General features: G+C 44.6%; 1 protein-coding gene across 1 annotated transcript; it reads right to left on the bottom strand.

Moving 5' to 3' along the window:
• Positions 1–702: 702 nt before the first annotated feature.
• LOC104620432 (activin receptor type-1-like) lies at positions 703–13,851 on the bottom strand. Its single transcript, XM_010286643.1, has 4 exons — positions 13,785–13,851; positions 5,977–6,243; positions 5,234–5,451; positions 703–870 (listed from the first exon to the last, which is right to left on the bottom strand). Exons 1-4 carry the CDS (start codon positions 13,849–13,851, stop codon positions 703–705), a joined length of 720 nt encoding a protein of 239 aa, XP_010284945.1.
• Between the last annotated feature and the right edge of the window lie 239 nt (positions 13,852–14,090).

The raw sequence follows: 14,090 nt of genomic DNA, 5'->3' as shown, positions 1-14,090 counted from the left end.
AACACTTCTGGAAGGGCTGAACCAGCGGGTGGGTTTGCACAGCAGCCCAGGCCCCGCATCGCCCACACGCCACCCTGCCCGCTTCCACGTCTGAGCACGAATTTGTGAAACTACACACCCTGCAGTCTTCCCTGCCTCGCTCCCCTGTGCCCCGCTTTGCTTTCGACACGGTGGGAACCACTGGGCAACTGCTGGTTAACCACACCCCGTGCTATCTGGGATGTCCTAGTCTATCTCACTGACCTGCAGACCCCACCCCAGAGAAGAACAGGTATCCCACAGGTCCTGTATCATACCTGTCAGACTCGCACAGATACCCTAAAAACCACATGGCACCTTCATGTCACCAGACACCTCCATTTTAGCAATGAAATCCCAAAAAAGTGCTAAAAATTAATTTAGTAACAGTGAAGAGAAACCAAATCATGCGATGCTTTGCTGTTATGCAGGTAATCTGCCAGATCAATATTTGCAGATACATGCTCTGCAGTATGGCAACAACTACTACCTGTAGAAGCCCGTTATCTTTGGCAGGGAAGAGAAAGGGAGAGATCCAAGCTTCGGTTAGAGTTTATTTCACATGCATTACACAGAAAAATGGTAAAAAATAGTTTGGGAGTAACAGTTCTCCAGTACAGGCTCTTTGCTCATCCCTCATTCTGCCCCCCATCCAGTTTTCTGTCCTTTTCTTCCATTACATTTTCATCTCTTCCCTTCATCTCGGTCCCAACCTTCCTTCCCTTTCTCCTTTGCCTCACACTCCTTGCCCGTCTCCCAGCCCAGCTCGCGTACGGTCAGCGACCGCCTGCCCCACCACTGCCCGCTCAAGAGGCGCGAGCGCTGCACACCCTCCTCTTCTCCACCTCGGCCCTGCGGCCAGAAACACCGCAAAGGTGCCTTGGCTCGGGCAAGAAACACGCCCTGTCTCCATGTGGAGCACCACACGGCGTCCGCGGGGAACGGACTCGCGTGTCTAGAACGGATCTTTTAAACCATAAGCCTCTGAAGTGGCACAAAACGGAGCGCCCCGAGAAGAAGGGCCACAAGGACGTCCGGCACCACAGGCGTTTCTCTGATGAATCGCAAGTCCCTGCCCCAAATTAGAACTTCTTTAAAAGACAACACCCAAACAATGTGTTGTAAGTCTCCCTCCCTAAAGTGGCTGAACCATGCTAGATGAACAGTCCCTCAGAAGAAAAGTCATTCTATGGTAGATAATAGTCATGGGAAGTTTTGGTCCAAACTATTCAAGTTTGGTACAGTTACATGTAACTGAAAACAGGTTTAAAATAAACAAGGCGATTGGAGTATTACCTGTATCATCTACACCAGCTATGTCATTGATACTCCAGAAAATTTTCCGTAACAAGTCTTTCTTAAAAGTTTTTATCAGTTTCTGGTATTTTTAGTGCATAGAAACCAGACTTTAAACCATAAGCTTATAAAAAAAACCCTGAGTCAGATTCTATTTTGGTGTTAAAATACTATTAGCCTTTTAAAATGCTAATGCCCAGTTACTTTTATGGCTAGGACTGCCGTACTAGCTCAAAGCATTAACAACTGTACTACTGTACTTTTTTTTTCTCTTTACAAAGTAAAATAGGATTAAAAAAACATAAGCATAAACAACTTTCCAGTATGTCCAGCAAACTGCACTACTGGGCTTTAATCAGATCTGATGAAATCTCATTTCTCCTAACAATTTTTTTAGTGAGCACTTGAGAAAAAGATAGTCTAAGAATGACAGGAGACTGCTATTTGGCTTTTTTAATACAAACTGAGAGCTCATTTTCCTTCCTGCTTGTATCGGAGGCCAACTCCCCCCCCCCCGAAAAAACAAAAATCAAACTTATCTGCAGTGACTGTAACAACAAGATTTGAAGAGGCCACAGCTCTTTCCATTCCCCGTTAGGAAGCTTAGAGCTTCAAGCACTTGCTACACTATGGAGACTAATCCTAAACATAAACTAATCTAATGTGTAACAAAACCAGCGACTTAAAAGACACAATGAAGAAGAAAAATCTGGAATTTAAGAAAGGTTTACTGTTTAGATGAACATTTAGAAACAAGGAACTATCCATCTTTTTTTTACATTACCAACACTCAAGAGGCACACCAGAGGCACTGCGATCATAACGCTAAGAGGGCCTGAGAGCCGAGAACTAAACAGCTCCATTAGACCAAGCCTTTACAGTTAGCGACTTCTCCAATTGTTTAAAAGAGTTTTGATTTATTCTTCTCAGGTTTTATCACCGTTTCCAAGTAACATTCAATGACTTGAAGTGCAAAGGGTTTGCAAATGGAATGGAAATGGTCTTGTACTGATAAGAGATAAGAGCTGGAAGTCAGTGCTTGAAGACAGATAACCGCTGCGCACATGCCTAGCTCACAGTGAACGTATCAAAACTCTCTGTTTTGAAAGAGTAACACAGAACGGTTTGGGTTGGAAGGGATCTTAAAAACCAGCTAGTTCAAACCCCCCTGCCATGAGCAGGGACACCATCCACTACACCAGGTTGCTTAAAAGCCCAACCAACCTGGCCTTGAACACTACCAGGGATGGGGCATCCACAACTTCTCTGGGCAACCTGTTCCAGGGCCTCACCACCCTCATAGTGAAGAAAGAATTTCCTCCTGCTATCTAATCTACATTTATCCTCTTTCAGTTTAAAGCCATTACCCCTTGTCCTGTCACTACATGCCCTTGTAAGAAGTCCCTCTCCAGCTTTCTTGTAGGCCTCCTTTAAGGGCTGGCAGCTGCAATAAGGTCTCCCCGGAGCCTTCGCTTCTCCAGGCTGAACACCCCCAACTCTCTCAGCCTGATCTCACAGCAGAAGTGTTCCATCCCTCTGGTCATTTTCGTGGCCTCCTCTGGACTTGCTCCAACAGGTCCAACACAAGCCTTGTGGGCTAATTAAAGATTACCAAGTATAGTTTATATAGGGCCAAGCTGAAGCAAAAGAGCAGGGCAGTAGTAGAAAGCTGCTGCAGTTTGCACCACACTTGGTCCTGCAGTTACAGGAAGTGCCTGGACCTTCAAAGCTGTAAGAGGGAGGCAATTTTCATTGCTCCATCTTACTCAGGAAACATTTAAAAGCCAAAACTCTGTTATCCATGTGGCCACCCTAAGGTCCTGCTAGCTCCGTATCTTGTCTCTGACCGTACCCAAAAGCAATGCCCTTTATTAGGGTATTACAAGTACAGCACATTGGGGTAGTAGACCTATAGGTGTATTAGACATAGGGAAGTATATAGAGGCATTGGGGTATTAGAATATTGGGATACTAGAAGCGGAGTGAATTAGAAGCAAATATAGGAATACTTCAACATACATGATACTTTCCTCTAATGCTCGCCCAGCCTCCAAGCACATTCAGCTCAAGGGACTTCCTTAGCTGGACTTTTTTTTTTTTAAAGTGTGCTTAACACCATAAAGTCTTCTCATCCTGTTGCTCTTTGAACGAATACAAACCTGTGACATCTAGAAAAGTCAAAAGGAGTTCCACTGGTTCAATTATCACTGTGTTAAGAATCACCTGCCTTGTTTTCATCCTTGCTCTTCCTCGCTAATTTTTGACGCTTCCCCCTGTTACCGTACTGCAGCAGGCAAAAAACGGATTCCTATCCATCTTCTCCCGACCCCTTGTGTCGTTGTGACTGTGTCATAACCCCCACCCCCTTAAGAGAACCAAGTTCTTCCTCCTGGCTGAAGCATTGGTTTATTTACGCATTCCCCACATCGGCTGTTTCAAAAATGCATACTGGAGCATCCAGATGACCAGGACTCCTAGTACTCGCTTTTAACCTATTCTTCCTTATCCTTCCCTGCTCCAATGGTACCCCTTACTGGCCATCTCAAACCCTGAAAACTTCCTTGTCAGGACACACTGTCTTGTGAATGAAAGGGTTTTGCACGTGACTTTTCCAGCACTTATTCACAGCAGTATTTTATAGAAACATCTCTGACTCAAAACAAAAGAGATGCAAGAAATAAGTTTCCAGATCCCCAAAATAGTTCAACTTTGTATGGTTCCACAGATCTTTTTTTTAATAAATTTCCACAGCTGGACCTGCAAAGCAGCTGTCAACTTTCAAGGGAGGAGGTGCAGCCATTTTCTGGCATATTTTTTTGGACATAGTCAAAACTGCTTACTTAGTTGGTGGTAAAGCAACACTTTCGAAGGAAGATATTGAAGGTTATTCCTCACTTAAAGAAGCACCCATTTCAGTTTTTCTCTCCTACAAAGAGCAACACAGTCCAAAACACAGAAAGAAAATATGCAGTCAATGTATTTAGTAGCATATTATTAAAAATATTTGTGTTCTGGACCATTTTTCTTTAGCCACTTTTCAACTCTACAGTGAAAGCACATTATGGTAGGAAAGCACCAAAATGGAAAATGTTTTCCAACCTCTTAATGTCAAAGAGGTTTTACCTTAGAAATGCAAGGAGGAGAAAACTTCTCCTCTTTGCATTGGTTTCAGAAACAAACACTCAAGCTGCCTGTGAAGCCTTACTTGCTCAGTTTCGATAAAGCATGGGAAAGCTGCTGGGATCACTTTTTTCCTGGCCTCAGGTGAAAGATACATTAAGTCTTTAAAAAGGAAAACTTCTGCATGTCATTTTATTTTCCAGAGATTGCATGAACAAGAACATTTTAAAAAAAGAATTCTGAGTAAGTGGTTCTCATTTCTTAAAATTCCTACCACTCTTCTGTCAACAAAATTTCACTAATTTCCTAGTCATCTAAGAGCTCTTCTGCTAAGATCATGGGAGTCAGGTTTGACGTTTTTAGAAGTTAAAAATATTTGTATTTTCTTCCTCCCAGTGTCACATCTTTTCCAGCATTTCAGGCTGTATACTAAAGATGCATTTTTACATTTTTACACCTTTCAGATCACTTCAGGCTACCCAGCAATCAGGCATGTTCTGTTTCACTGTTTAGACATTGCATCTAGGAACATAAACAGTTTGACTACAGTTTATAGCAATTCTCCAGGTCAAAGGAGCTATACTTGCAAAAGCTATCTTTTAGTTAAATTTCATTTAAACTACGGCTTTGTGAGCATAGTAGTTTATGCTTCTTTTAAACACAGAAGCCCTGATGCTAAGTGGCATCCCCTGGCAGCAAAACGTCCTGTTACTGATGTGGCCATGTCCGGAGGGAATGAGGGGAGTTTGGAAGTAAAGAAAGCTCGCACAGATTTTCACCACGCACACAGGTTACTTACTGCCAACGTGCTGTCTCCAACATTTGATGCGATGAGTCCCTCAATTGTGCCATATTCTGCATCTCTAGAATTCAGCCTCTCCATATGATTTTTCTGTATTCTGCGGATAATCAGCACAGCTACTGCAGAAAAAACTACCAACACTACCACAGGAGCCAGTATAACAATGATTAGTGTTTCCATGCTGTAACCTGCAGCTTCTCCTTGAAAGGTTTGCCCTTGGAAAGGACGGGGGAGTGGGGGAGGGGAAAGAGAGAGGGAAAAAAATAAATAAGTTTGCGAATTCCCAGAGAAAGTCTTTAAAACCAGTAGCGCTGACACCAGCATTTAACTTGGTAGACACCTAGCCTGAAAGAGGAGCTGTGACACAGCCGGAGCTATGAGTGTGCACTTACACAAGGGACGCTACCGCAGTGACTGCCTGCGGTGCAGTCAGAATAACCCCATCCCTTCAGAACACACCCCATCCTGACTGTGCAACTCACTCACAGGCAGCAACTCAACCCTGACCATGACTGCGCATTTGAACGCCCTTCACCCAGCAATACGGATCATTCAACCTGCAGACATCAGACACGTGCCAGTGGGCCCCAGGGTGGGGAACAAAGTAGAAAGGGTCTTACTGCATCGATTAAACCCTTACTTTCGTTACCAATGAAGCCATCTCACTCCCATCACATCAGATGAAACCTGAACACCTTTTGTCCTTCTCAAAATTCACTATTTATTAATTAACCTCTCACCTTTAGAAGAGGGCAACTGTGCAGTGATATTCATGTTGCACAGGTATCCTTGGCAGCACTCAACAGCTTGGTCAGGAGAGGGAGGTGTTTTGCACGTCATTTTGCCTTGTTCGTAGACTTGGAAGCAGCCTTTCTGGTAAACCTTAGCACCGTCATTAATGCTCAGGGAAGCAAAACATTGCTGGCCTTGGCAACGGTCACCGTTCCCACAGGACATGCCTTCACACACACATTCGTAGTGGACCATATTTAGCTTCAGTTCATCATCTGTAAAAGGGGAGAGTTGAGGAAAAGACACCATCGTATTCTTAATAGCTTCAGTTTTACAGAGATAACAAAATCATTAGACAATAAAACTTTCTGTGTTAGGGAAGAAACATTACTTGCAGCTAGTGCTGAGGAACCACCAAGTAGGAGCTAACGATACTAATTCAGCTGTTTCAGCAAGACAAGGATATGAGCTTGTGCCATCAAAGAAATACCAGTCATATCTGCCCACTCCAAGTACTCAAATTGAGAGTTTGGTGACATTTTGCACACCCTCTCACACACACACTACTGCATAAAACATGGGAGGGTCATCTACACAGGGACACTCAGCAGAGCGGGGAAAAAACTAAACACCTAACAAACTGTAAATTTAAAACAGATTTGCTAAACCACATTATATTTCTTTATGGAAATGGTTATTCTCAAGCATTCCGGAAACAACTTTAACTAAATCAAATTAAAGCCACTTAAATTTGCAGTGGACACAGCTACACAGGATTTGGCAGGTTTAACTACCTTGCTTGAAAAGTAAATCCGGACCAACTTTCCCAGGAAGCCAAGCCTTTGAGGAGTACCTTGCAAGTCTGAGTAACCACTGAGAAAAAGTAAAGCAAGAAGCAGCACACTCTGTCAGCAGGTACACCACCTCCCTTCCACCTCTAAATGCTTCGGATAAGTAAAAGAAAGGGCTTTTAAGAGTGTATAGAGTATGAAACTAAACTTCTAAGTATCCTCAGCAAAGCATTCGGAGATCCCGAGCTGGGAAAACCCACCCTCTCCACGCAGAGCCACGCACACTGCTGCTTTCAGGAGCAGCACGTGCCTTTAAACGCACAGCACTGGGTCACTCCAGCCTCGGCAGGAGGGACCACCACTCGACTAGCGAATGGACAACACTGGAAGCTCTTCAGTTTCCTGGAAAATACAGGTGCCCGTGGTGGCAGAGCGCCATGCGCACTCACAGACAGCTGAGAAAAGAGGCACAGCTGTGACAGAACAAGACACACATCCCGTGCATACACACATATGTTTATAGCAACTCTAACTCATATTTACATTCTCTTTTTCAGTTCTGACACACAAGAAAAATTTCCAGCCATAAATACAGTGGATGCTCCTAAAATAGCAGCTGAGCATACTGTGTGTTGGGACTTTTTCAAGCCTATCATTACTTTTACTACTGTTACTACTTCCTATGCCCAAACTGCTCCTTTCTTTACTTGGTATTCCAACTCCACGGTGTATTACCATGGACCAACCAGCCCTTCCCTCATTAATGCTCCTGCAGTACCACACTCACTTAAAATACAGGTTGGGCTTTACCCAGACAGGAAGGCTGACTGAGGCTGCAGAATCAGCCAAAGCACTGACCGTGTCCCCCGTTCCCGTCTCTGCAGGCCACCAGCCGAGAGCAGACAGACGGGGCACGGCTTCAGGGAACACGTCCGAGCTAACCACGGTACTACACCCGCAAAGCGCTCTGCCCGTGCCCAGCTGGGAAGGGCTGGGCATTCTAGCCATAGCTCCCCAAAGTGAAACCAGCCGCACCTGCAAAGCACGGTTTTGGTGGCATATGGGGAACCCACAGCAGGGGCAGAGCTGGACTGGGCGATGCTTCTCCAGAGCTCTCATGAGCATGCCTGTCCGAGCAAGTCTGCAGGACAGACATGACCAGCAAATGCCATGGGCCAGTTGCAATCAAGAGGTTACAGCTGAAGCAGATCAACTCCCTCAAAAACACACGCTCCGAGGTAAGTACCCACTCAACAGCAGCTCCAGGCGTGGAAGGCTGTCAGGCCAACTACGTATGTAGCAGTCAGGCAACACACGCAGGCCTGAAGCCAAGCTTAAAAATACTTCCATCACCTAAACACATCCATTGCATATATTTTTGTTTCGTAACACAGAGACTCATTGCTACACTTCTGGCCCTTATATATTGTGCATACACATATAAAAAAAAAAATCTGACTTGCCACACAAAGATAGAGATTTGCATTAACTTCTCATTAACTACTTTATTAGTTCATTAATTATTAAGAAAGTGTCAAAATTGAAGCTCCTTTATTTTGTTTGCTTATTCACTTTGTGCAAGTCAATAATTAAGAGTGCTAACCAATTACCTAGGTATTTCAACAGAACAAGAACCAAGACACTCCACATTTTACTCAGTGAAGTGGAAGGTCCCGTGTTCAACCCTCCTGGTGACTGCCCAGGACACGTTCCGCTGTCCGCAGCGCTCATGTGCCCGCACGCAGCCCAGCCGTCCCGGCCTGAATCCACAGGACACCAAACCGCAGGACTCTGATAACGTGGGTCAATGATGGAAATATCTTGGTTTCCTTGCATCTGTACAAGTTAGTTACTTCTAGGTGAAGTTTATTTCACACAGCCAGGTACCAATCTAGACAGTTTTATGTCATATTTTATATCCAATTCCTGGACTATAAACACTGTTAACTGTTTGGGAAAATACCAAGCTTCTTCTCTCCGAGGAAAAATACACTACATACACTTCCGGTAACACATCTTAATTTTGATGTGATCTCTTCACATTTAGAAGAGTGATTCATTTTCCATTGAAACAGTTAGTACAAGAGACACTTGGCCACCTTTTCTTATTGGCACTACAGCACCATAGTTTCTTCAAATACCTTTGACTTGAAATAACACCTTTATTAACCATGTGATCTGGTCAACAAATATTGACGTAATTTTAAAAAGCATTAAAAAGTAAAAATATACACCATAAGAGTCTCTATTTCCTTTCTAAAGGCACAGTCTCTAATTATATTACATGTACCTATTAAAGAAGGGCTTTAACAATATCAAATAATTTCCTTCCAGCAATGCACCACCACTGCCTACCCTCCCTTCCAACGTTTCATAGAATATCTCAAGTTGGAAGGGACCCATAAGGATCATTGAGTCTAACTCCCTGCTCCTTGCAGAAGCGAATTTCACCTTGCAGATACAGACTAGTGCATCTTACTACACAGATATAATACACATTTAGTGCGTGCGTGCATGCAAGCGAGTGTTCAGAGAGACAACCTACATGACACCACAAGACCTTAGTATGTGGCTGGAAAAAAAAAGTCAAGTGGCCAAGGATGGAGAGAGGTAAACAAGCCCTGAACATACTCATCCTTCGCCCACCAAGACATGACTTTACAACGGTGTAAGTTTAAAAGGAACAATTCCATCTAATTGATTCCTCTTTTTCCAAAGAGCAAAGCAAAGCAAGAAGGAGTGACACCTGCAGTCACAAGTGAGAGGGCAGAGAAGACCCCCCCGGGCACTCTCCTGCAGCTGCAGCTGTGCGGGCGGAAGGCGCCGTGCCTCCGCGGCCGCATACTGCACGTGCACAGACGCTGCAGTCATGGGCTAACCTCGGGCACGCGCGGCCGGTCCCAGCCCTCAGAGCCACCGGGACTCCGCTTCCCAAGCCCAGGCCACTCGGAGCTGTACTACGGTGGTTAGCCCCTTTGCAGGCTTGCTGCTAGGCTTTGAGTGGGACCACCTGCTGAGTGGGATCGCTCTTTTCAGATGGAAAGCCAGCCTTGAAATCAAACCGGGAAGGTTACAAGTCACAGGCGAAGCTTGTTTCAGAGAGCTGCTGAAATCTCTAGTAGGATGAAAGGGACTTCATGCTCAAAAGGCCAAAATATTTAAAAGCAGCAATGTTCTTTTCCTTTTTAAATAACTAGGATTGGGGGAAGAGGTGGGGTCTGCTAGGGCTTCATATCATAATGAATTGAAGATGAAGGAAAGCAGACTTGGAAAAATTAAAATCTCCTTAGAGTCCATTTCACTGTACGTTAGCCAGGTCTTTTTTGGTGGTTAGCTTCCCTTTATAATTCTTAGCCATTTCAGGGAAACAGAAAATAAGCTTGTAGAGTTGACTACTCCATTCAGAGCTTTATTTTCTCTTTCTCAGTGCATACAGTAACAAGCATTATACAACAGCCATAATAATAATAATAATCACAGAATCACTTAGGTTGGAAGAGACCCTTAACATCATCGAGTCCAACTGTAAATCTAACACTGCAAGTCCACCACTAAACCATATCCCTAAGTGCCAGGTCTACATGTCTTTTAAATGCCTCCAGGTATTTAAAAGTGACTTAACCACTTCCCTGGGCAGCCGATAATAATTTGGTTAAGATTTATTAATTTAACACAAGCCTTTGAATTTACCAGCACTAAGAAACAGCTGCTTAGCCTTATTACTGTTCTCCATATTACAAAACCCCCTAAACCAGAAACAGCACGAGTGCTACGGGCACGGACAGTCAGTCAGAGAGCTCCAAGGCTGGGCAGAGGTGCCCAGCTCTGCAGCAGGCCCCATGCTGTTCCCACAGCCGGCTGCCCACAGGCCAGACGGTGGCTCCTGGAGTTTCAGCAGCTCCCAAACACTTCCTGGCCACGGTGTGACACGAGACCCTCTCCAGCCTGCCCAGTTCTGGCGCCCAGGAGAGGCTGCGCCTGGCAGGGAAGTTGTGACGGCCAGAGCAGGACGCGGCCCGGACGCCTTCCGCCATGGCTGGAGAGGGCAGAGGCGTCGGCAGCACTTCGTGCACCGTGCTCCTAACACTGCCATCGGGACTAGGAAGTGGCATTTGTGCACGGTGGCTAGTAAGTGAAAAACCTCACGCGCTTAAGCATAGGCATCACATTATTTAGAAAGTGCTTGCTTTGGTCAGGGTTTAGCTTCTTCAAAATGAAAAGCCTCTCCCCACTTTAAAGGGCTAATAAAGAAGTAACACAGAAGTAAGAGCTGCAATAAACATTTAGAATAAAAGGATTTTCTGGACACTCAAGTAGGAAAGAGAAGTGTTTCTGCACCTAGAATTCTACAGTATTTGATTTTGTGGGTTGGGTTGTAGGGTTGCCTTTTTTCTTTCTTAAAATCATGTTCTGTCTCACCTTCTGAAGCCTAGGGGCAACGCAGAAATAGTCAGAGCCTGCTCCTGAATGCTACCCAAAGATATGTCCAGACAGTTTTCACTCATCAAAAACACAAAAAAAACAGCCCACCCTAGTCCAAACCCCAGTGAAAGGAAAAGAACGGACTGTGGTAAAGTACACGGGGAAAACAACCAGAAGGCTTTGTGCTTTTGTTATTTTCCAAAAAGGGAAGACAAAAATCACTGTTCTCCACCAAAACATCAACTTTTTTAAAAATTCAGAAAAAGCACATGGGAAGGCATGCTGGTCAGGGTGCACCAAACCCACCGCTGCGGCCTGTTAGCAGGCAGCAGAGGATTAACTACCATTCCCTCAAAGGATCTCCAAAAGCACACTCTCCCTTGAAAAACACTCCAGCACAGGCTGCTGGCTTGTAAGCACCAAGCAGCACTTGGGACACTCAAAACAAAGCGGTGAGTTCTCCCATTGCTACTACGTGTCTGGCTGGTGAGGAAACCAAAACCTAGATGAAGAGACGTAAATGAAAATTTGCTGAGGGGTCCCCTAGGTATTTCTGCCTCCCCAAACACTCCCCTACAACCAGCTTGGAAGGAGGAAACGGTTTCCAAAGAAAAAGAGCAGCGTTACTACTAGCAAATGTGAAAAGCGGGAAGAGCAGTATCGTTTATGTGCATTAGACAAGTAATTGCTCGCAGGAAAAGAAAACTCACCATAGGAAGTACGAGGGGGGAGAAGGAAAGGAATAAAACAGGAAAAGCAAAGCAAAGCAAGGCTGCATGTCTCTTCTATAAAGTCTTTCACAGGAGCTCTGTCACTGGGAGAGAAATGCAGGCCCAAACAGAGAGTTCTTTAAAAAGCGTTATTGCGCAATCTCTCCCTCGGCACAGCAGCCCCACGTCGTGAGCAGGAAACTCTGCTCTTTGTAGACGTCCAGTTGGCATAGGCAGACTGACAGCAAGAACACAACATCTGCACATCTCTGCTCACAGGCTCCTGCCCCCACACAAACCCTGTCCAGAGCCCCTTCCAGCAGCACATCTGGTCTAGCTCTGCCTTTGCTCCCAGGTGAGGCACGGTCCTGTACCTCCAGCCTTAGCAGCAGCCAGCCAGGAAAAGAAAGAAAACGTCTTGGCACGGATTTAGTAACTCTTCCCTTGTTGATCACTTATGGGCATCTTTTCAAGAAAGAGGTAATGTTTAAGCCCTAGAGCACACTGGGTTTTTTTTAAAGCAGAGTCAGGTCAAATAACTAGGATTTGAACACCTGCAGGGTAGCTTTGGAAGGGTAGGGTGGGTTGATAATGCTGCTCTACAGGTTGTGCTACGCAGGCAGCGCAAGCATCTATTCTGCACATTGTACGAGAGAAAATAACCAGAACGTCAGACTTTAACAGGCACCTTTCCCATGTGTTCTCTTCTCCATCTACTGCTCTTCGTGTTAAGGATGTAAAAGGAAGGTGGTTTAACTTTAAGATTTTTTAATATAAGCAGCTCTGAAAGCCGAAAAAATGTTTGAGAAGCAGATAGCTGCACTTCAAGAGTGGTAAAAAGGCGCAGTGTGATAACTGCTACTTATTTCAAGATAATATTGTATCAATAACATTAGCAGTTTAATGTATTTCCACAAACATTCATCCGACATTCCTTCCTTTTTAAATTTTGTCTATGAATAGGAAATTGAGACATGACTAAAGTCAACCACTAGACCTCCGTGCATTTTTCACCTTCCCCTTCTACCGTCTATTCCAACATTCCATTTCATCCTCTGCCTTTTATTATTTGCATCAACATTTCAAAATAAATGCATTTCAGCAGAGTAGTTCAGCAAGATTTCACAAAGTAAATACAAGAGACCATAGATAAGCCATAACAAACACATCTCTCGAGTCACTTAAAATTTAAAATTGAGGAAACCAAGTTACTCGCAGAAAACCTTTATTCAACATTTTTAAAAGGCTGTTTGTGAAGTAGCGAGTATGCATCTTTCAGGAGGTCATCTCTCAAAATATCCAGAAGACCTTCAAATGAACCACTCCTGCCTCTCCATGGCAGTGGAAATACCCTTCTCCCATTTGCTGAGGCAAATCTTAAACGCACTGCGTGTCATCAAACGTGCACTCAACTGCCTAAACGATTTATGAAAAAGTCACCTTCCGTAGCCAAAGACCTTACTGAGGCAGTCATGGAAAAGTTATCAAACACCATACTAAATACTCCAAAGACCTTTCCCAGAGAAAAAAATTTCACTTTTAAGGCGGCAGGCAACACACCTGCCCCTCAGCCCATGGGCTAGAAAGACCTACTTGTTACACAGCTCAATAGTTTGCCACTCAAATAAGGTTTCCCATTTCCTTCTCCAGGCCCCAGCGAGACCTGTGCCCATCGCACATGCTCTAAGTTTTACACATAAATGAGCAACGAATATCCTTTGAAGCAACTTGAAATGGAAAAGCAAACATGTCATTCCCGAGAGGAATTTCCCCACGCTGTCAGCGCGTGAAGCGAGCAGGGTGCCGCGGCGCGGTGCCAGGCGGCTCCAACCAGCACTCGAAGCCGGCTCCTCCAGCACAGACAGCTACCGCACCGCCACGCGCGTCACTCACCTTGCCAACTCGGGGAGGGAAACGCCAGCATGATCAGCACAGGAAGAAGCATAACACCATCTACCATTGTAGAGCTGCAGAAAGAGAAGAGACATGAGAGCTGTGTATGCTTTCACTGTTGTCTTAAAATGTAACCACCCCAAAATCAGTGGTTAGCAATGTCTTTCATCAATTCCTTATACAAAACACAGAACAGCCAAGGTTGATTGGTCTCCTTTTTACTGTGTCTCGTTTCCCAAGTCATTTCCTTGCTTTATAAAATTAATAATTTACTGCAATTTCTTAAATCTGATTTTTTTTTTTAAT

The sequence above is a fragment of the Phaethon lepturus genome, unplaced genomic scaffold, assembly GCF_000687285.1.
Source record: "Phaethon lepturus isolate BGI_N335 unplaced genomic scaffold, ASM68728v1 scaffold54674, whole genome shotgun sequence".
Classification (NCBI taxonomy): Eukaryota; Metazoa; Chordata; class Aves; order Phaethontiformes; family Phaethontidae; genus Phaethon; species Phaethon lepturus.
This window is presented reverse-complemented; position numbering and strand designations above follow the sequence as displayed.